This window comes from Exophiala bonariae, assembly GCF_035927105.1.
Source record: "Exophiala bonariae strain CCFEE 5792 chromosome Unknown scaffold_47, whole genome shotgun sequence".
Lineage (NCBI taxonomy): Eukaryota > Fungi > Ascomycota > Eurotiomycetes > Chaetothyriales > Herpotrichiellaceae > Exophiala > Exophiala bonariae.
In genome coordinates, this window is record NW_027042522.1 from 86,446 (window position 1) to 107,464 (window position 21,019).

Sequence of the window (21,019 nt, forward strand, 5' to 3'; positions counted from 1 at the left end):
GGATTTGACTGTGAAAATACCCGTCGACTTCTGCGCGTGGTTGGGCGCCATCAATGGTGACCTTCTTCGACAGCAAGTGGGTGACCTTCCACTGTTCCTTAATTGCTGATGCATAAGGCATGCCTCGACATCTCGACGTTTGTCGTCGTGGGACCGATAAAGATAATTGCTGATTGCAGGAAGGTGGATCGTAGAATCGTGCTAATGTCAGGTAATGTGACGAATGTTCTTCGTGGCCACAGCGGCCTCCGCTTCTCTCGTTGGGCCTATCAGAATACCGAGTTCTGCTAGGGAGAAGTTCTGTGCCTGTTGCCTCCCGTGTTCCGGAGGGCAATTACCTCCGACTCAAGGTCGATAGATTCATTCCAAATATCCCCATCACAACAGTTCGAAATCATCCAGCTTGTCACGATATTGTAAGACTTGCCTCTTGACTTTACTCCCATCAACCCAGGTGACAAAGTCCTCCATTCCGCGACTGATCAAAAACGCCGGATCCGTCACCACCTCCGTTCCGACTCTCACATGACCCTGTTCCACGAACTTATGCGCCGTGCTAACATGCTCGACCATTCCGATCCGCACCATGACAATCCCCAGCCTGCGCCGACAGAACGCGGAGACCGTGATGTCGTTCTCCACCGTCGAAAGGCCGGCGCCTTGCTGTCTGTTTTGTTTCAGGATCCCGATCTGATGCAGTTTCTCCAGCATGATGGTTTCCATCTCGACGCGGTACGGATCGCTGGGATCGAGATTCGATAGGAGGTGGGCGAGTTGCCGTAGTCGGCCGCATAGTGTGTTGTATTTGCTGTAGTCGAGAGGGTGGGTGAGGTGGTATCGTCGTCGGACTGCGGCTTCGCGGTGTGATGGCCCGTCGGATTTGTAGTTTATCAGATCGACTTTGCGGAGGAGCTTCTGCTCGTGATGCTTGAGCTTACGGACCATGATGGCAGCGGTGGTACACAGGCAGGTGGGATTTGATGAGGGAAGAGATCAGGTAGCATGGTCGTCGTCTTTCAAGGTACAAAGAAATCTTGTCGGGGAAAAAGTTCACTGATGCCAAGAGATTAGATAACGAACTTTTGATCTTGGCTCCCCCGTCGATGCCCCTCACTCACCGAGGTTCGACCAGCCCTCCTCCCACATTCACCCACTACTTTGTCGACAGGGAACACCTATCAACTGATACTCGGATCCGATGACATCTTTCCTGCCTGACACTATGAAGCGCAACCTTCTTCTTGCCTTAGACGCGGTGAACACCCGGTGAGAAGTTGAGCCGCTGTTATTGGTAATCGAGATATCCAAGTATTGAAATGCCCTCTGTCACAACATCTGGGAAGCATAAAACGAGCATTGCTTTGGTAATATCACACTATCCTGATTCTCTTTCTCAGCTATGGCTGCTGTTCTCCACCAATAAACGACTTTGCCGGCTCCTTGACGTTACAACGTCCTGGTCTCTCTACTGCCACTGGCAGCTTGGAACCCCCGGAATTAAATCACCATACGGAGGAGATACCTCGGATATTGAACTTGGCAGCCCTCTAATCCCGAGGACTGGATACTGGCCATGATTCACAGAAACATCCGTACGCTCAATAACTGGTCAGGTTGTCCCAGTATCTACAATCGCTATTTAGTCAGCATGGCTTCCAGAGAGGCTTAGTCGGTGGGGTCGAGGTATTGGATTTCGGCATGTCGTCAAGCAACAGATCTACAACGGGATATGATATAAACGAGCATCGAATGCCAAGAATTGGAAACCCTTTCTCCCTTCCTTCAGCACCTGATATTCATTGATACGCAAGACCTTGGGTTTCCGGTCTTTAACATACACCACATCATCTGCCAACTCAACCAACATGGCTACACAAAAGGCAATCGTACTTCAAGGAGAGCCCGGCAAAGCTAAATTGGTGACCGATCGACCGCGGCCGAGACACAGGCCTGGATATCTACTTGTCGATGTCAAGGCTGTAGCTCTCAACCCTACCGATTTCAAACACATCGATTATCGCAATACGAAGAATGCCTTAAGCGGATGCGACTATGCTGGCGTGGTCAAGGAGACTGGTGAGGGCTACACCAAGGACTGGAAAGTCGGTGATAGACTTGCTGGATTCTGCCACGGAGGTAATGAATTGGAACATGAGGATGGGGCGTTCTCAGAAGTGTGTGAATCACGCGACCGCGTGAGACCCCAAGCCATCTTGATTCCAGGCCTAACACGATCAGGTCATCGCGGTCAAAGCCGATATCGCCTATAAGATCCCCAATGACCTCTCCTTTGAGGATGCTTCGACACTCGGGGTCGCACTCGTTACTGTTGGTCAGGGGTTGTTTCAGCAGATGAAGCTCAACTGGCCAACCAATCCATCAACCAGTGGGGATTTCTTGTTGATCTATGGTGGCTCTTCGGCAATGGGGACCATGGGGATACAGTTTGGGAAACTGTAAGTATCTTAGCTCAACTCGCGGCAAACAGGCTGATGTGTGTGAAGCGCTGGATACCGTGTCATTGCCACGGCATCGAAGCATAACTTTGATCTTGTCAAGTCGCTTGGAGCCGAGGCGGCTTTCGACTACAAGGATTCCGATGTCGTTGACCAGATCAAGAAGTATACCAATGGCACCCTTAAATATGTCTGGGACACAATCGCGTTGCCACCTACAGCTGAGATATGCGCGGGGGCGATATCTCCAGGAGGTACGTATGGATCGATTCTCCAGGTGGAATTTCCTCGAGATGATGTGAAAACCACATTTTCACTCGGCTATACGGCGGTCGGAGAGCCTGTGAAGAAGTGGAGTTTTGATTACCCAGACACAACAGCAGACTTTGAGTGGATGAAGAAGTTTGTCAAGGAGGTGACTGATCCTCTTTTGGCGGAGGGTCGCTTAAAGGTTCATCCACCATTGGTCAATCATGGGCTTGAGAATGTGTTTGAAGGACTTGATCTTCTGAGGCATGATAAAGTTAGTGGGAAGAAGTTGGTCTACACGCTGTGAGATGAATGATGATCAGGTTTGGTGGTTGATTGCCCAAGGTGAAGATTTGCAAGGCTGAAAGATGCGCCAGAAGTCTAACTGCATACATGATATTATTTGCGAAGCCAATCTGGGTGGATAACTTGCGCTGGCAGTTCTCACCACGCAATGAAAATTTTGACGTGAGCCACAACAAGGAGACTGAACTATTATTGATGAATGGACGAAGACCAACTGAACGTGGAGGGGACCAAGAGATCCAAGTGGGAGTTGTCGTAAGCACCATACCAAGTGGGCGGCATGTGAGCCGAACAGAAGACGAGCGTCTGCAGTCACCCGGCTCCATCGCCTATTACATGTCGACTGAGTGCCCACCGAGTGCCCACCCGTCACCAACGACTTCACCCCACCCTGAGCCCTACAGGTGCCCGAGGGGCCCCTCGGGCCCTGCCAAGTGACTCAACCACAGCCAAAAGGCCGCCAAGCTTCCCTGAATAGCCCCCATGACGCAGTCATCCACGAAAACTCACCGTCATGCAGTGCAGCCTCAGCACTTCAGCCACGGGCAACGAGTGAGGTAGCATGTACGACGACGCAATACCAGAATTCCCTAGGTAGTCCAAGCTTCAAATAAACGAGCATCAGAGTCTGAAAGGAATGGCCAAGAATGTATAACTTCTCCTAAACTTCACCTTCATCACCACTCATACGTATTGAATCCTGCGTTCCATTCCAGAGTCGGCACGGCACCTACAGCCTATACCCGCATCTGCACCCTTCACGCTGCCCGTGGCCCCCTGTCGCAAGAACTACAACTTGGAAGTCTGTTCACCATCAACTACTAGGCCATTTGCGACTTTTTTTCATTCAGAAGCCGCGGGACCAAAAGCTAACATACTCTATTGCCGCCGGAGCGTCTGATATTCTCTTCGATCTGATCCATTTCAGATTGAAGGCACCTTTAAACCTGCAAAACGTCACTGATTGCCTCCCCTACGATATACCCCTCCTCTCCCAAAAACTACACCCAGATGACTACAACCGCCATCCCTCCGCAAGGAGATGTCAAAACCGCTCCCACAGTTAATGGCAGTGTCACTCTGCCTACCAGGCCCCCTCAGAAATCCATTTCGCAAGACTCGGTACCACCCCCGGGCCAGCTGCTGACCGGGAAGCAAGAACATTATCTCAAGCGAGAACTGGTCTCCAGTCAAGTCAGTGGAGAGATTCAAGAGTTGAACAGTCCCACCGCCCTCCAACGTTTCGGGGCCCCTTTCCGCTCAGAATATGGCGAAGTCTCCCCCATGGACTCTGAGCTACCAATCCTGCGATATATATTCGTCAATCATGTGCGGAATTTCCCCTTCCTCAACCAGGCACAGGAGAAGGAGTTTTGGCAAGATAAACTACAAGTCTTTCTCGAGTCGTTCGCGAGTAAATACATTTCCTCCTCAGAAGACCGATTGGAAGAGACCAAACGAAGAAAGCTCGCAAAGAAATGTGAGAAACTTGTCGAGCTGATGATGGTGTCTGGTATCCCCACAGCATCTGGCTATGAGGAGAGGATACGATTTGCCGAGATGGAAATGGTCGATGCAGGCCCCAACGAACAAGGTCTTGTAGTGAATATACCCGAGGGCAATTACATCAACGGCTGGGATGTCAATGTTGCTGGTGTAAGAACCACATCAATAAAGAGGACCGTTCGGTATCATCAACATGCAGAATTCTTAATTCGCGTCAAGCGACCAGACCAGCCCGAGGTGTACGTGGGTAGGAGATATAGCGAGTTCACCAGGTTACATAAGAGGTTGCGCACTGAGATGCCAGGCAAAGTTCTCCCGCCACTCCCAAGAAAGAACAAGTCTCATACGACCACACTGATTGGTGGTGGAGGAGGAGATGATGATGCATCATCGGTATCGTCAGTATCAACTCAAGCGAGCTTAGACGATGCAAGTTCTTCGAGAAACATGCTTCCAATACACCGCCGTCTCAAGTCGGGTAACACTTTGGGTATCGGCTCTGGAACAAATTCACCAAAAGGCAGATCTTCACCACGTCTCAGTTTATCGCGAGATCGCAGTCCAAGTCCACACCCTGTAAAGTTACATCGTGAGGATCAGAGAGTATCTCTACGAGCCTTCCTGCGCACAATTCTGCAAAATCCTCAGATTGCGGAATCACGATCAATAGCGGATTTCCTGAGCTTACAACCTGTCAAGTTGAATGAGGAAGAATTGGACGATATCGATCGTCGCAAGGAGATGGATGCTAGGCGTGTGGAAGAACAACGCCGATTTTATGACATAGCCCGGCAACGCGCAGCTGAGCTCGATACCTACATGGAGAAATTCCGACGAGATATTGTTGAGAGTAACGGTCTCACCAAGCTCTTTTCCGAGATCAAGACCAAAGAGAAAATCGAAGACTTGAGCCCCGAGTATCAGAAATTCGCTGAATGGTTGCGGATAGAGGTTGCTGCGACCATATACCATCTCTTCCTTGCGGAGGATAATTCTCCCGAATTGTTTGCACAGGCAAAGCGTATACATTCCTTGGTCCCATATACGGTCTTGAAGAATGTCATACGCATCGCCAATCCGGCAGCAGTCATGAGTGGTGTACTTGACTTGTTCCTCGCTCAGCCATTCGGAACCAGATCACTTCTCCAGAGGATTTTCGCTCAAACCCTGGGAGACGGCATACGACAATTTCAGAAATCCATTGATGACCTGGTCACCAAGATTGGAGATCCTATTCTAACCAACAAGCTGAAAGCGTTTGTCGACAGCGATGAAGATACGAAGCTCATCCTACGAACCGAGGCTGAGGATGAACAGGTTGACGTCGTTGTGGCGATTCTAAGATCTGAAGCATTCCAGCCTGACCTGAACGGTCCCCAAATCCAACGTGTGTTTAATGCCTACGTGGCATGGAATAGCGCGGTCGAAAATGACGACGAAGAGCTCAAACAAGGTGCAGAGTTGTTCTCTCACCTGAAGCAGTTACTGAAATTGATGACTCGCCAACGGGACAAGGCGATGATGGCCAACATGATTGAGGAACCCACGACACTGCAACTCTTCCGAGACCTGTTTACCATATTCTACGAGCCCTTGATTCGAGTATACAAGTCTGCGAACGTCTACAACAGCATTACGGACTTTGCTCAGTTCGTGGACGACGCCATCAAGACTGTCGAAATCGCTCAACGGCAAGACGTGTCGGCCGACCCGAATCAGACGGTGCAGAGCTTTATCGACCTGTGCGCCCGCCACGAACACAATCTCTACAAGTTCATTCACGAAGTACATCTTCATGACAACGGCCTCTTCACCGCACTCATGGGCTGGATCGAAGGCATTCTCGAGTTCCTGCGCAAGGGACCCAAAGGCGGCAAGCTCGACATGAACGCTATATTCCAGGGCGCGCTAGACGTCGGCATGATCAACAAGGAGAAAGCGATCGCCGAGATCAACTCCCTGATCCAGTGGCAGGAGGCGCGCAAGAAATGGCACAGTGACAAGACACGCCAAAAGATGGCGGCGGAAGGAACGGGCGGCAATACTGCAGAGGGCATTCCTGGCCTGTCGGCGTTCAAGAGCAGCGACTTCGGACTGCACGAGGTATGTCGTGACGCATCTCTTCTACTTCCTTTGCCTCTGTGACACCAACTAACCAACCAACTCCCGCCACTCTTGTTTCATGATTGTCACTAACTTGACCACTCAACCACAGACCGACCTCATGGACCTGACGATATCAGACGAAGAAGACGACGCCGACAGCGAGGAGGAAGAAGCCGCCGACGATCTCGACCCTATTAGCGCGGAGCGGCGCCGCCGGAAAAAAGCACAGGATCGCCTCCGTCGCAGTGCCGGCGAGCCCGTCAAGCCCGAGGTCTCGGAGGTCCTGAAATTGAAAGAGGCGTTCCTCGCCATGCTGAGAGCTGTGCTGAGCGAATGATTGGTTTGAATGAATCAACTAGATAAGCTGTCTTTCTCCGGAGATCACGAGTGCTGTGATTTTACGACAAAGTGGATCGCTTCTTCGTCAGCTCCGTTTTACCTTGGAGGCCGCTACATGATTGAGCGACGTAGCCTAGTTAGCCTGGACTAGGCCTTCTCTTGTCAGAGGCGGCATGCCATGAAATGAGCAGGGAGCTCTACACTCTACTCCGTATGCCTATGTTGAGACTTGGAGAAACGGCTTCATGACGGGCGAATAACAATGTGTTACGCAGTGGCTTGTAATATTGCCACGCCAGCAAGCAAAAGAATTTGAACACTATCATGACGGTGTTGGCATTCGGTCGGCTAATTGTTCCTTGATATGACCCTTAAGAGACTGATGAGAGCCATGAAACGAGCTAGAGAGGTCCTCGATGGGCAAAAAGAATAATGAACAACTCTTACCGTTATGAGTATGTGTGGTCGCACTTCGCAATGTCTGTATGTATGAAGAGGTCAATTTCACATGATGAATGTCTCGGAGTGCGAGATTATACTTTTGTCAGCTCGCTGTGTACGCAGGTACAGTGTGATGGCCCCTTTCGTCCTTTGTGCGATAACGACGAATAAGAAGACCGCTCCTATTAGCTGTTGGACCAGGCGAGCTCATCTTGGTAATACGACAAGAGTTCAAACGGTAACCAACTGGAAACAGCTTGGCCCTGAGGGAAGGAAACAACACCAAGGGGACCTCGTGTAGGGGAAAGAAGTAACAAGAGAACGAGAAATTCAGATTGGGGGCTGATGTGCTGGCCAATACTCTGTAAGAGTCGACATGGTTTGGTGAGAGCAGGAGGCAGTTACAGAGCCAACTTGAAGTCCTATGATCCTAGTTTTCTAGTATCCGTTCGGACCCACCGTTCCCTCACAACTTGCAACAGATGACCAGGCAGCACCGGCAAGGTTAGACGGGATCCAGTACATGGAAGAGAGGACCGGCGCGAGGCGAGGACCGGAAGGTTGAGGAACCAAGTCAGCCAGCACAGTGGATAGAGAGGTCTTTCGCCCTCGCCGGGTAGCCTGGGGGATATCACACGTCGCAATCTCATGGATATACCGAGCAGGCGAGGTGACGGGCTTGATGATGCGAGGTTGAGCCCATAGTCTGGCCTAGATCCTCTGTTGTTTGGACTGGGTTGAGGCTTCCAGAATACCTTTACTGAAGGAGGCATAATGGAGCCAGTGAGACGAGGCATGAGGACGAGGCGTCGTGTGGTCTATCAAGCGCCCAGTGTAACCCGAATGCTCGGAGTGGACAGCGATTCTGTGTTTCTCACCCAAGGCTCCACGCGCTTTGGATCATTGGACCAAAGATCCAGGCGGTTAAGGCTGGAAGGCATTCCCAGGAAGAGAGGAAAACCTGCCTTTTCGCGCTTGTAGCGAATTATAGGAGGATGAAGGGAAAAAGAACCCACCAGATCTCAAATCATTGGGCAACGAGAGGTATTTACCGGCCAGTGACAGAGTCGTAAGCCAGGGAATTTTCGAGTGCTGTAGTGGGTTATTGGTTGAGAGTTGTGGGGTTTTCTTTAACTTGCCGTTTGGATCCTCCACGAATGAATGGATGGATGATGGATGGCCAAAGAGCCCAAAATGAGGCTGGGATCCTTGTCTCCTGGGATCATTTCTCTTGGTTGGTTGCATGTGAATTTTGAACAGGTTCCGAACTCTAGACCTCGAGCGGGAGCGGGAGTAGAGAGCTTTGGGTAATTAAAGTCGAGTGGGCCTTCTCTGGAAGAGCAAAGCGGCACCCTCCACCTTGAAGTAGTCAAGGAATTTTTGGTGTTTAGCTGTGGTGGACGCCGATGCACAGCAGGGAGCTGGGATGACAGTAGGGTTGGTTGTCGGAATTCTGAGGTAAATACACCAGGTAGGCACGGTAGAATTATACCTCAAACGGAAATAGCGATCACTTGGGCTGCAATGCATGGTAGACCAACAAAGGCCAATAGCAATTAAGATCATCTTTGTACGAGGGCAGGTGACAGATGCCTCCTGCTCACTCGCTCATCACCCTCCTTCATGCTTTGCATGGGTTACTCGAATTGCATTCACGACAGCCGAGATAAAAGTGATTTCGTCTTGCTGGGTCTTGTTATAATAATATCAGACCGCAGCAATAGAGTCAAAACCTCCCTGTGGAAAAGTAGAGAATATTGTTCTCTTCTCCCCAAGGATGACCAAGATTGCTAAAGAGATCCCACAAGAGTAAGTACGAGGGCAGTAGCAGCAGGAGGCTAGGATGTGGTTTGGAAAGAGCTGCTTGATGAGTATAATGCTTTGTTCTGCACGACTTCCATCCCAACCCGAAGTGTATGCGGTTGGATGGTTCAGCAGGTCCAGATACGGTTAGGGAAAACTGACCGTACCAGGGGCCATGTTTTTGGTGATGTGATTGTTCAATGTGTTCGCTATTTGGGGGATCTGATAGAAACAAAGGCTTCTAGAGAGGCTCACTTCTCACCTTGATGGTCTCGTGGTAGAAGGAGGCTTTGCCACATACATTCGCCACATGGAATATCTGGTCTTCGATAGACCGATTGGGAGTCACAAGCTCCCCAACAACCATCAGCTCGCACATCGGACTGCGCGTAAACAAGCCATTACTGGTGAATGAACGACCAAGCTTGCCAAAACGTGGTGGGAGGAATCTTGGTAACCAACTCTTGCTGCAGAACGGCACCATGTATGAATGAGATTACTTGACCTCGCTCAATTGCCAATATCAATTGAGACTTCAGGACGACGGCACTCCTGGCATACCCAAACGAATGGAGCGGGACAGTTACCTTTTCGTCTGGTTGCGCCTATCATAGCCAAAATAATCAGGAGATGTAGTTTCGTGGACGACACATACAGCCGTTGGTCCGGATCGCGATGGCTGTTTCCATACCAGATGATTGAAGATTTGTCTTGTATGGACCCGGCATTGATGGGCGGGCAGCTGTCTGGCCATCGTATACAATTATTTTGTGAACCACATCAGCGACCTAGCTCTTCCGACTAGGGGAGAAAACCTAGATACTCGTAGGTAGGCAGGATCAGATCGTAATTACAATGTCCTCTCGCTTCCTCAAGTTTTCAGGGTTCGGAGAGGCAACAGTGGGTTGAACCGGTCTGGTGCTGAAGTGCGTTCCAGGGATTGTGCAGAAGGTTGGATTCTCAGGCGAAGGCGAGTGCAACGCTACGCTGCTTCCACTTGACAAAAGCTTCTCCTTCGAACAAGTGCTGTCCACGTTTGAGCATTGTCACTGGGAAATTTACAGTGTGTTTGGAACTTGTTCGAGATGCATGTCATGCAGGAGGTGCCCATGGTGGTTGACAGAATTGCTTATGGCATGACTGGCTTAGAATTATTCCGGTCCTGGGAGGAGGTCTGGTCACATGATCTGACAAATGGCACTGCCACTGGTAGTGGGCGCACGGCAAACTGCCGAGTCAAACCCAAAACTTGAATGTTGTCTGTCAGCGGGTAATGCGGACGTGCTCCTGGGATGCAACAGCGATAACCCTGCTTGGATTTCGAGTCCGTCATTCATGCCGGATAGTAGTCCATGAGTTGTTGTCAAGTTGTCATTCTCGGATGAAGATGAAGCTGAAGACGAAGATGAAAAGGGTGATGGCCAAAATAGGACTAGAAGGCCCCGCTCGACTGGCGGTAAAGACCAAGAAATGATGGCTGAAGTCACGAGGGAAGTGGGAAGAAACGCCATGGGTGCCACCTCAGTGGCTGGCTAGGTTGGTTGTGGTCAAAGGAAGCGAGTATGTGTTTTGCAGAGGGGGACCTGACTACGGATACTCGGACGGAGAACTTGAAGAATACCTCGTCGTCAGCGTGCGTGCAGTGCGTCACTCTTCCAGCTGCTCCACTCCCGCGCTTTGAAACTCCACTTTCCCTTCGAGTTGCAAATTCTCGCTGAAGCCTGAGGCTAGCCGGTCTTTCGTTAGTACTTGCCAGTGGGAGTCAAGCACTGGTAGTGCCTGAGGCATCCTTATTCCGATTCAAGGTCGTGCCTGCCCCGTGATTTGAAGTAGTAGTAATAAGTTGCCGCTCGTCCAGGCAGGCTTACGGCGGACTAGCTCCCTCTCTGACTAGGTCAGCTCGTATCCGTACTCTGCATTTGTGCCGCTTGAGCCCGAGTCTCTCTCTGTCTGTGCTGTGCCGGACTGCCAGTGTGTTGTTCAAAGCCCAAGTCCGAGCCAAAACCCAAACCCAAACCCAGGCAAGCCCTGTGCCCACTGCCCACCGCTTTTCATCGCCCAGCCATCCGACTCGAGTTGACCTCCGTGACTCGCTCTTCTTGCTTTTTCCCCAGTACTTCATCATCACCCAATAATCGCCCATCACGTTTCAACTTCTCTCCAATCAGTCCTCTCTTCGCAATCCAACTCCTTTTGCCTATCGACTTCAACCATTCACCTTGGATTCTGCTCCTATCCACCCGCCTTACGAGACACTCCAACGCAAGTCATCCAAATAGACTTACCGACATTCACGTGGGGTCAGAAACAGATCAATTGCGACTTGTTTGTCGACCCCAGGCCTTGCCCGAGATTTTTCACCATTGGGCAAACTTCAACCACCGTCTACTGGCCTGATCACCCTCTTGACTCTTGAGTGGCCGCCTTCTGCCAACGATCCACGTCCCTGGTAAACATTCACAACCTACCAATTCTTATCAACTGAGCCTCGTCGCGTCAATCGACGAGTGAGCAAGCTCATCGACAATCGCTAGCCAACGGTAGCAGAAGCTCGAGAAAACTCAACCTCGAGCTTTCCTCTCAACCGCGCCTTTCTGATCCTAACCTCGGAAGTTTCGTCATCTCACCAGCTCTAGCACTACATCGCTACCGTAGCCGGCCTCCAACTCCCAGCTTTCACCCGGCACAAACCATTCTCATCATTCCCCCGTACGAGGCATTCCATGCCAGCAATCAATCGTACGCTGCCAACAAAGCCGACCGTCCCATCGTGCCTAGGAGCCTAGGGTCTGTTCAAGTTCCAATAGCCCTGCCCACGCACACAAATTAACCTTGACTCCGCGGCAAAGCCTGGGACACTGATCTTCTAATCCCTGCACTCACCGCTGGCAATCACACACTCCACCGCTACGCCAATTCCCGGGACTGTCAACCTCAGGCTAGCCCGACACACACCTTCCACCTGCCTACCACAGCATCCAACTTGGGTTGACTAACCACTCCGATCCCACCACTACTACCAACCACCGCACAATTCCACCTCCGCGTCACTGCTGTCGCATTCATTCCTTCAACTTGCGACCGCTCACCCTATCGCACCTTCGATTAACATCATCGTCGACGCGACCTAGTAGTAAAGTTATTCCTCCGGGTCCAACGGTCAGCAACACATTCACACTTCAGACTTTTGTAGACCACCCGCTGCTCCGTCACTCTCGCGCCAGTTTGCTTCACACCTCGGGCAGCAAGGAAACCGACGGAACAGCAACATACATCATCGAGCAGATCTACAAGGGCAATTCTGCCTTACAAGAATAGAATACAGCTCGCTTTCTTTGTTGTGGGACGGGACTAAAGGTGAGTTGCATGACCTGCCAACACATCAACTGCACACGCCGCCAATGACGCTGCTTTATTCCTCCCACTTATCCTTCTCCTCCAATAATTGCCTTTATTTGTTCAACAGAGCCAATACTAACCCTCCCCGCCTCTCTTTTGTAGTCTAGCAATCGAATCGTTGATTGCTCTTTACCCGCCCTCGAATCAGTCTTCGCCCTCGCCGTCATCCACAGAATTCAATCTAGCTGTGCGCGCACGCAATTGGGTTCTCTGGGAGCACTATCAACAAACATCTTACATCTCTATCAAGATCCGCGACCCTGGGCTTCATCTGCAAAAGAGCTGGATCTCGAGATCATCGAGCGACGGTGTTTACAAGATTAGGCATACCTCAGAATCCGCGCCACTCTGTCGCTCGCACTGCCCGCCCAAGAGCGAAGGTGACAACTCATCAAAGGCGCTACGCAACGCCAGACCCCAGCTTCCTGCACAGGAGCCCAATCTAAGGCGACTTCAGCCGGCTTCCAACAGCTTTGCGCTCCAGACCTGGATCAACATCCGCCTCATTTGTTGACTTGTCTTTGTCAAATATAGTGGACCATCTGCGTCAATTACTTCACTACTCCAAAGAGTAAACCCGTTGGCACTTGACGATTCAGCCCTTGTCGGCAGATCATCATCAAGTATTGGTTCATCGTGAGTGATCCAGTGACCAGCAAGTCCTGCACTAGTAGCTAACGCGAATGACCAGGCTCCAACCGTCTCTATTGTGCCCTCCTATCAGAGTCTCTAGGCGCCTTTTTGCAACTTTGCAAGGCACAAGCAGCCCCCGAAGCGCGTCTCAGCAATCACGCCGGCTTGCCCCCAGATCTTTAACAGTCAGCTTAGCCTCCGGGAGTTCTGCTTCTCCTATACGCGCAACAGCTTAAGGCGACCAGACAACGAACCCTCCGGGCCGTTGCATCTTCCTCTCCTCTAGCCCTGCATCAACAAGATATCCAGTGCAAGCTCTAGACTTCATTGCCGTCTGTACTCATGATGGAATACCCTCCGCAGTACCAGCAACAATCTCACCATCCACATCTGCAGGGCGGTTATCAGACCTCCCCTCAAAGTGCTGGACCCGGCTCCCTGCAATCACCTTCCGGGCCTCAGTCGCATTTGCAGCAACACAACCCGAATCAAGCCTCTCCCATCCTTCCCTCGCAAACTCAAAACCATTACACCCCTCAGTCTGCTGGTGGTGTCCATCAATCGATGGGTTACCCTCAGTATGGCGTGAGCACTGGCATGACACAAGGTTATGGAATCTCGCCCACCCAAGCCGCGGCCATGGCGACCGCGGCAGCTTCCGGTAGGTTCCAATACTGGGCCTAATGTATGAAACGAACAGACTGACATGATGTGTAGGACAAATGCCATCCATGGCCACGGGTGTTAATATCCCCCAAGCGAATCAAATGAATCAGCAGCGACGAATGAGCCAGCACATTACTAGTCCTCACGGGCAAGTCTCGCAGCCAGTCATGAATCACAACATTCCTCGACAATCGGTTCCGCCTACAATGCCTCCACCTCAACAACCTGTGCAAGCTCCACAAGAAGAAATTGTTGCCGGTGGTGCTGAGGAATCACCACTGTATGTGAACGCAAAACAGTTTCACCGCATTCTCAAGAGACGTGTTGCTCGACAGAAGCTCGAAGAGCAACTAAGGTTGACTTCCAAGGGTCGCAAACCCTACTTGCACGAATCGAGACATAACCATGCAATGCGACGCCCTCGTGGACCCGGAGGTAGATTCTTGACAGCGGATGAGGTCGCCGCTCTGGAGAAAGGTGAAAATCCTCTTGGTGAAAATGGCACCCCTGCCATCAAGGACTCCAAAAGTGCCACATCAGGCACCAAAAGAAAGGCTGGAAACCTAGACCATGAAACTCCCAGCAAGAAGAACAAAGTTGCCAGTGAAAGCGCTGATGAGGATGACGATGAAGATGGTGAAGAGGATTTGGGTTGAACTTGAAGTTCGATCCACCTTCTTGACGCGATTTTTCTTCTCTCAATTGTCTCCTTTGTCTAGCATGTCTGGGTGTGCCACTTTAGCAAGCGTTGGCTTTGATTTGACAAAGGGAACCAGAGTCGACTTGACTGGGAGGGTCTTTCGTTTCGAAGCCTGCTGGTCTCGCTGGGAGTAATCCATGTTTTCCTATGTTCATCAACAAACAACCACAAACAGAGATATATGGGCTCACGCCAGGATATGCCAACCTTGTCGACGACAACACTTCTACTTTCCTTCTATTGCTATCGACTGTCTCTGCACACGTCAGTCTCGGCTTTCTCGGACAGGTCGAGGCTGAAGTTTCTCCTCTCTCTGAAAGAACCACCTGTCATTTCCGATTGCGTATATCGCCGCTATCAGAAGGGATCACCTCACCGTGAAGGGAACCAGGCTCAGAATAATCCACGCCTTGGTGTCACAGGCTGGTGCCTGTCACATGTAACAGGAGGGATTCTGACACTTTACAAATGAAAATACCGGAAACAAATAGGGCACACAACTCGGTTCGTGCATGCGCATGAACTACGAACCTTCGATTCTTGCATCCAATGGTCTATGGACTGGACTTTCTTCGATTTATCATCATCCACGATCGTTGAACGCTGACTTACGAATCTCCTTCTGCTTGTTCTATTCTGCTTCGACTGTTTCTGAATTGGTTTGAACAAATTGCATCTTTTTTTGCGCTGAGGTGGTGGGGGTTGGCGAGATGCGTTCTTGTGAACGCTTTCGGATCAAACAAGGGATACCCAGGTCAGAATAGGTTGCCTCTCGATGTTGGAAATGACTTTTCTCACTGCCAGGAGCAGAAGAGAATGATGAACATTCATTTGTCATCATTCTCGCTTTGACAAGCCCTCTCTCTTTCGGCTACGACTTACGATAGGTGGTCACTTGTTGTTAGTAAACAGATTCACGAAGGGTCGTGTTGATGGTGGGACTGGGGCGAAATAATCAGTGTCATCTGTCTTTAGGAGGCAGATTTCGACTATCCAGGAAAGGAGGAATTGAGAAGAACAATCAAGGTCAAGAAATGTCTGCGCTTGAGCCGACTGAGCTTCGCCAGGCAAGATTTCAAACTGCAATCGGTTGCGCTTGACCTTGTTAGTTCTAGAATCAGGAAGCTATCTCAACAAAACTTAAGATGTCATATTGATGATGACCATCATAAGAGAAGTTTAGAGACAAAGACACATGGTTCTTGTACAGATTGTTGTTGTGGTTATGCTCAATCTTCATCACTTAATATTCAGCGTACTTGAGTGAATGATACTCTTTTTAATGGTATTCCTTCTTGTAACTGGTCCTTTAGCTAGGAGGTACTTTAAGATATCCTATGACTTGGTTGAGTGCTATGGCAGTGATCACTGATAGCATGAGAAGAATTGAAACTCCAATTTCTACGGTGGAACATATATCGTGAACGCGCGATCAGTGCCAAGACAGCGCGTCTTCTCCACGCGTCACGCGCCATCGCCATCGACTTCCAAGTTTGATTGACCAAGATACTATACTGCCTCACGCACCACCGTTTCTAGACGTGCACTGTGGGCGAGGTCATTCTGATGTCAGCAGTCAGCCCTGTAACAATATTATTGTAGCAGTATCTTTTGTTGCTCGCTCACTCTTTCCTCTCGACGTCCCCATCATGGAGACTCAATCGCTTCCGTCACTGGCCCTTCCTGCCGAAACCGCTGAGCAGGTCACTCCTTCCTCCAAAAAGAGAAACTACGAAGGAACACTTGTCTCACAAGCAAACTCACTGATACCTCCTCTCGACCAACAAGACTTGAGCTCAGTGGACTTCTCTCGTGCTGATTCCCCACTAACTGAACTGGGTGCCACGCCTGCAGTCAGTCCTCAGAGGGAAGACATGGCTCCGGAATCCAAGAAGCGTAAACTCACCTTCGCTGAGCGGGAAGTGGAAAAGGCAGTCAAGAAAACTGAGAAGGAAGAGAAAGAGAAGCTGAAAGCTGAAGCTAAGGCGAAGAAAGACGAGGAGAAGAAGCGGAAGGACGAAGAAAGGGAAGCTACGCGTGCAGCCAAGGACGCCGTGAAAGCTGAGAGGCAGAAGGCGAAGGATGCCGTCCAGCAAGAGAAGGATGCCGAAAAGGCACGCAAAGAGGCCGAGGCTCTGAAGAAGCAAAAGGTAATGGTTTACCCCCGAAGTGTCATGTTGCAGTATTGACATTGCTAGAATCAACTTCGTATCGGTGCCTTCTTTGGTCGACCTGCTCTGGCGTCTACCCCTCCGACAACTCCCGATGATGTGTCACTTGGTGCTTCTAGCAGAAGATCGTCAATCGCATCCATCGACATGGCTCCATCTCTCATTGCAAATAGTCCTGTGCCAAAGTCAAAAAGTACCGAGTATGACCAGTGGATCTTGCCTTTCTTCGTCAATGAACACACCGAGGTAGCTCCCGCCAACAGATTTCATTACAAGACAAGCAGTTTCAGCAAGGAATTGTTGATGAACCAAAGCATCTCCCCAGAGAACATCAGTACTCGATTTGAACAGCGACGGAGGTCACGGAAAATCAAATCCGTCAAAGAAATCGTCGAGAAATCGGACCTATCATCAAAAGAGTCGATTGATCTCATCGGATTCAACGACGACCTCGAATCAATCCCATACAAATGTCTATTCTTTTACCACGATGTACGCCCGGCATATCAAGGAACATATACCAGATTTGTCTCTCCACAATCCAGTAGAAAGATTGCTCGCAATCCTACCTATCGAGGCCTTCCCGATACCAACTATGACTACGACAGTGAAGCGGAATGGCAAGAACCAGAAGAAGGAGATGACGACCTGATGGATGAGGATGAGCTATCAGAAGACGATGCTGGGGAAGAGGAAATGGATGATTTCGTAGACGATGACGGAGAACCTGTCAAGCGTCGACTAATCATGACTGATATGGAACCAAGATCAACTGGTCTTTGCTGGGAGGACGCAGGCTCACCTTCTGCAATCGAGAGCGATTTGTCTTCATATCGATTGGATGTTCTCCACGACAGTGTTACGCTTCCTATCGACCCATATTCCACCGCCCACTGGTCAGACATCGGCAAAACCAGTCCAAAGAAGCGACCTCTCAACAGTCCAGCTGGCATGCAACCACCACGTGTACCACTAATGACACTTGACAACAACACGGCGAGCCTGGCCCCTCCTCCACCTGTTACAGGCTATCCTATTGTGTACGATCAGAGCAATGTCAAAAAGGCCCTGTCGAAGACAAAAGGTGCGCACGCAGCTTCTGGCAAGCCTGTCAAGACTATTCCGTCAGATCTCCTACCAGCTTTCAAGACTGCAGTGGAAGACAGCACCTTGTCAAAGGTGGGGTTGATTGAGGTTCTCAAAAACCAATTTCCCAAGTGCTCGAAAGAGGCCATCAAGGATACACTGTCCAACATTGCTGTTCGCAACAGTTCCGAGAAGAAATGGGTCCTCATATGATCAACATCTTTCTCACATGCTTCGCGGTCATTTGCTACATGGCCAATCATACAAATTATGCAAGTCCCATATTCTCCGGATTGCCTGCGGTGTTCTATTCGAGGAGTCCGTGTCTAACCTTTGCTGTCCTAGCATTTTCATAGCGTTTAGCGACGGCGCCTGGCAAGTTGAGGGCTCCGAAATCGACGTGAATCGATTCATTTGAGCTTTATGACATTTTATACACAAGCGAGGCTCTCAGTCTAAAGCAGACTCTGGCATCAGGCAAGAGATACACCCATAGCCTTATGTACAGTCATAGAGGGACACAGATTAGATGCAAAAGGTTCTAGACCAAGACAGCTTATGATACGAGAACAGCACACGTGTGATAGATCACTATGCCATGCCCATTACTGAAGCTTTTTCTCTGTGGGCGCATGGATCAACCAGGAGGGAAGTCAATGGTATATTGCATGTATGAGATGATCAATTCAGAAATGTTATGGATTGGAACTGGCTATTTAGCTAAACTTGAGAAAGCGCCAATATCATAAATGTAGTTGGCGATCTTCTCGCCTCAATTCAGATTCCACTCCAAACCAAGTTCACATCTGGCCCAGCAGCCCCAAAAGTGACTCTCCTTCCACAGCGAGCCTGCAGATGGCTGAACAAAGGAGATAGGAACGAGTGATTCCGCAGCTCTGTAGTTTCTCTCGAGCTGAGAGCTGTCCACATCAATCAACCAACAAAACCAACCAGGAAAACCATGTGCATACAAATCGGGGACAGCAAGAAACACCCAAGCCCAGTTCCTTGCAGGAGATCCATGTCCCATATATCCTCCACTCGAGTGACTTCAGTAAAATGACCACATGCACCAACGGCCGGTGGTGAGAACCTGGGGCTTCTCGAGGGGCGGCCTTTCCATCCCTGTTGACATAGTCGGGCGCAACCACTCAATTAATCAGTTCCGGGCAAAGGCTTCGGCCTAGGGGGCGCTGGTGGAGGTGGAGGGGGTTTATCCCCACCAGCATCGACGAGGCCAAGGCCAAAGTTTTCCATCGCGCAGGTGGACTTTTGTTTTTCGTGGGTCTTGAGAATGAAGGGTTGTTGAAGGTTCGGGAAATCTTGGTTCAACGTGTTCGAAAGGTTTAAGGGCTTTTGGTTTAGAAGATTTGGAGGTGGTAGTGGTTATGGTATGAGGAAGGGAGGGAGAATGGAGATTTGATGCGAAATCAAGCTGGTATTTATAGCTTCGGAAAAGAGGCTTTGGCGAGGCTGTATCTTGTGACAGTCGTGGCCGTGATGGTCATTGTGGTCATGATGACTGACCGCGGAGTGATGTCGTGTCCTCTGTGAGTCCCTTTTCTCGGGCTATGACGAAGGGAAGAGGGACTGAGTGGGATACCTGATACAGGCTGACTTCAAGGACTTTGAGCACAAGACCTGAAGGTGAACACTCGTTTCCTTTTGATTTAACGACCGCAAGTCCATGATTGGGGATTTGGTGGGACAGCCACTTTTCATACTCACTATTCTGGATCTTTGCGACGCGGTCGCAGCCTTGGAGAGTGTGCAGCATCAAACAAAAGATATGGGATGTGTCTTTGAACAAATTGACTTATGGCGTGGCTGGGTGGCTATTGCGCCCTCTCTGTCACGGCACGGCACTGTGTCAAGGACACTCTCTTGACAGAGGTATCCCTCACCATTTGTCTGACGGCCTGCCTCGAAATGAAGTCAAGTTGAGTTCAAACGGGACACCCATAGTCATCAACTCGTCGCGTGGGATGATGTCCCAAGTCATGTTGTACTTGAATGGAATCACAGCAAGGGACAAGCAGTCCCATGGACAGGTTCGAAGAAATGCACATTTGTCGGGAGTTTCTTCCGCCGTCGATAAGAGCAGTTCCCCTCCATCACAACTTAAGGGGTCTGACTAAAGACTGATGTATCACTGTAACATGATGGCTTGAGAAGTCAAAGCATCCCATGTCACAAGTCCAGCAACTCAGCCGCCACACGGACTGATGGCTTGTTCCTGTGGTCAGCACGATGGAGAAAATGCTGAGCCCTTCACTCCGAGTGCGAGTCTTAGTTTGCTTCTCCCATCCTCCCTGGTGACCTACCGTGTATGCCGGTGAACTCTTCTCCTGGGCGTGCCGCCTATGTGAACGACTACATCATGACTCCGAGCGACGATTGATGATCTGTGAAGTTGATAAGTCTCCGAACCTGAGAACAACCATGATGGCTCAATTGTAAGGCCCATGACGTGCAAAACGTTCACAGCGAAGTGGAAAGGTCAGGTTCCACACTCCATGTCTTCTTTGTCTTCGCATGAGAGACGTTGGAGAGAAGAGGCTCAAGACGAGTACGAGAGTCAGTTGTCGAGCAGTAAGAATAGCCGTGTCGAGGTCAGAGCAAACAGCTGATGGGCAATTGGCCAACAATACCCTCCACCTACCACGGGCTGTGAGAGACGTGGGGGTTTCCACTTTGAGGTCGAATCTTTATGCTGCGGAGAACACCTTGGCTGTCAATGCATTGTCCCCTCCACCGACCCCAGTTCGCCGGAGGAAGGCTACACCGGTCCGGTAGCCGTTCTTCATTTGCAGTTGTCCTGCTAATCGTTCTAATCCGCTAGGTGAAAATGAGAGTTCAGGAACTTATCTCCAGGACAATCCGCCAGAATCAAGCACTTCTGGACGGATTAGGACAAATTTTAGCTGGGAAGGAACCCACCCCGAGCGATAGATTGTACCCCAGTTCTCCTCGTCATCTAGCAATCTAGTCGAATGCTTGCATTGAGTAGTATGTGGCATGTGTAGCTCTGAACTAGGCTTTATAGACGCCGATCTAGTAGATATCAGCATGCCATGCGAATGGGAAGCCTTTTTCTTTTTTCGACAAGAGGGCCGACTTGGGGGTGCTGGTCGATACGTAATCCACCCACCTAACGT

General features: G+C 50.2%; 5 protein-coding genes across 5 annotated transcripts; 4 read left to right on the forward strand and 1 right to left on the reverse strand.

Moving 5' to 3' along the window:
- Positions 1–378: 378 nt before the first annotated feature.
- On the reverse strand, positions 379–945 carry LTR84_010686 (uncharacterized protein; the record flags this gene model as incomplete). The annotated part of the gene is made up of 1 exon (XM_064854221.1): positions 379–945. The coding sequence occupies one exon, from the start codon at positions 943–945 to the stop codon at positions 379–381; it is 567 nt and encodes a 188-aa protein (XP_064700220.1).
- A 920-nt stretch (positions 946–1,865) lies between these two features.
- LTR84_010687 (uncharacterized protein) lies at positions 1,866–3,012 on the forward strand (the record flags this gene model as incomplete). The annotated part of the gene is made up of 3 exons (XM_064854222.1): positions 1,866–2,174; positions 2,239–2,456; positions 2,505–3,012. 3 exons carry the CDS (start codon positions 1,866–1,868, stop codon positions 3,010–3,012), a joined length of 1,035 nt encoding a protein of 344 aa, XP_064700221.1.
- Positions 3,013–4,022: 1,010 nt separating this feature from the next.
- On the forward strand, positions 4,023–6,960 carry LTR84_010688 (uncharacterized protein; the record flags this gene model as incomplete). Its single annotated transcript, XM_064854223.1, has 2 exons — positions 4,023–6,620; positions 6,733–6,960. The coding sequence occupies 2 exons, from the start codon at positions 4,023–4,025 to the stop codon at positions 6,958–6,960; spliced, it is 2,826 nt and encodes a 941-aa protein (XP_064700222.1).
- A 6,623-nt stretch (positions 6,961–13,583) lies between these two features.
- Positions 13,584–14,560, forward strand: LTR84_010689 (uncharacterized protein; the record flags this gene model as incomplete). The annotated part of the gene is made up of 2 exons (XM_064854224.1): positions 13,584–13,899; positions 13,956–14,560. The coding sequence occupies 2 exons, from the start codon at positions 13,584–13,586 to the stop codon at positions 14,558–14,560; spliced, it is 921 nt and encodes a 306-aa protein (XP_064700223.1).
- Positions 14,561–16,253: 1,693 nt separating this feature from the next.
- Positions 16,254–18,074, forward strand: LTR84_010690 (uncharacterized protein; the record flags this gene model as incomplete). The annotated part of the gene is made up of 2 exons (XM_064854225.1): positions 16,254–16,754; positions 16,803–18,074. The coding sequence occupies 2 exons, from the start codon at positions 16,254–16,256 to the stop codon at positions 18,072–18,074; spliced, it is 1,773 nt and encodes a 590-aa protein (XP_064700224.1).
- Between the last annotated feature and the right edge of the window lie 2,945 nt (positions 18,075–21,019).